Here is a 1689-nt window from a genome sequence, read left to right as displayed (position 1 = left end):
GCAAAGCCCCCCCGCTGCCCGCAGGCTGTGAGATGAACGTCCACAAGCGCTGTGTGCAGAGCGTGCCCAGCCTGTGCGGCGTGGATCACACCGAGCGGCGCGGGAGGCTGCAGATCCGCGTGCAGCCCATAGGGGGCGACACGCTGCGCGTCACCGGTAACCGGGGGGCGCTGTGGGGCGCTGTGGGGTTCTATGGGGCGCTATGGGAGGCTGCAGATCCAAATGCAGCCACTGGAGGGCGCTGCGGGGCGCAAAGGGGATCTATGAGGTTCTATGGGGCGCTATGGGAGGCTGCAGATCCACGTGCAGCCACTGGAGGGCGCTGCGGGGCTCTATTGGGCAGCTTGGTGTGCTATGAGGCGCTATCGGGCACCTGCAGATCCTGGTGCCGCCACTAGAGGGCGCTGGGGGGCGCAAAGGGGATCTATGGGGTTCTATGGGGCTCTGTGGGAGGCTGCAGATCCGCGTGTAGCCCATAGGGGGCGACACGCTGCGGGTCACCGGTAACCAGGGGGCGCTGTGGGGAGCTATGGGGTTCCATGGAGCGCTATGGGGCACTATAGGGCTCTATGGGGTGAAATGAGGAGCTCTATGGGATTCTATGGGGCGCTGTGGTCTCTATGGGGTTTGATGGGACTCTATGGGCTGCTATGGGGCAGGAATGGGGCTCTGTGGGGAGCTATGGGGCACTATGGGGTTCTATGGGGCCCCATGGGGTTTTATGGGTTTCCATGGGGCAAAATGAGGGGTGCTATGGGGTTCTATGGGACGAAATGAGGGGCTCTATGCAGTTCTATGGGGCGCTATGGGGCGCTATGGGCTACCTGCAGATCGTGGTGCAGCCACTAGGGGGCACCGCGGGGCTCCATGGGGCACCTTGGGGTTCTATGGGACTCTATGGGGCTCTGTGGGGTTCTATGGGGTTTTATGGGGCTGTATGGGCTTTTATGGGGTTTTATGGGGTTCTATGGGGTTTTATGGGGCTCTATTGGGTTCTATGGGGCTTTATGGGGTTTTATGGGGTTTTATGGGGTTCTATGGGGCTCTATGGGGCTCTATGGGGTTCTATGGGGCTCTATGGGGCTCTGTGGGGCTCTATGGGGCTCTGTGGGGCTCTGTGGGGCTCTATGGGGCTCTATGGGGTTTTATGGGGCTCTATGGGGTTCTGTGGGGCTCTATGGGGCTCTATGGGGTTCTATGGGGCTCTATGGGGTTCTGTGGGGCTCTATGGGGCTCTATGGGGTTCTGTGGGGCTCTGTGGGGCTCTATGGGGCTCTATGGGGCTCTATGGGGCTCTATGGGGCGCAGTGGGGTGATGGGCGCCATGAGAGCCTTGGCCCCTTGCAGTGGGGGAGGCCCGCAATCTGATCCCCATGGACCCCAACGGGCTGTCGGACCCCTATGTGAAGCTGAAGCTGATCCCCGACCCCAAAAACGCCTCCAAGCAGAAAACGCGGACCGTGAAAGCGACGCTGAACCCCGTGTGGAACGAAGCCTTCGTCTTGTGAGCCGCGCTGTGGGGCGGTGCTATGGGGCAGCGCTATGGGGCGGATATGGGGCAGCTATGGGGCAGATATGAGGCAGCTATGGGGCGGCGCTATGGGGCGGATATGGGGCGGATATGGGGCAGCTATGGGGCAGATATGGGGCAGATATAGGCAGCTATGGGGCAGATATGAGGCAGCTATG

The 1689-nt window shown here is 61.4% G+C and overlaps 1 protein-coding gene across 1 annotated transcript in view; it reads left to right on the top strand.

The window, feature by feature from the left end:
• Window positions 1–32: 32 nt before the first annotated feature.
• LOC122192654 (protein kinase C gamma type-like) overlaps window positions 33–1689 on the top strand; it is a gene marked incomplete at its 3' end in the record, with an annotated part of 2129 nt that continues 472 nt past the window's right edge. Inside the window, exons 1-2 of the mRNA XM_042893274.1 lie at window positions 33–156; window positions 1348–1504. Of these exons, the coding sequence (XP_042749208.1) occupies window positions 33–156; window positions 1348–1504 (281 nt within the window). The remainder of the gene's footprint in view (window positions 157–1347; window positions 1505–1689) is intronic.

Source organism: Lagopus leucura, unplaced genomic scaffold (assembly GCF_019238085.1).
Source record: "Lagopus leucura isolate 7727_CA_CO unplaced genomic scaffold, USGS_WTPT01 32854-0_obj-0_obj, whole genome shotgun sequence".
NCBI lineage: Eukaryota > Metazoa > Chordata > Aves > Galliformes > Phasianidae > Lagopus > Lagopus leucura.
Note: the sequence above shows the minus strand (reverse complement) of the source record. Positions and strands in the feature narration are given on the sequence as shown.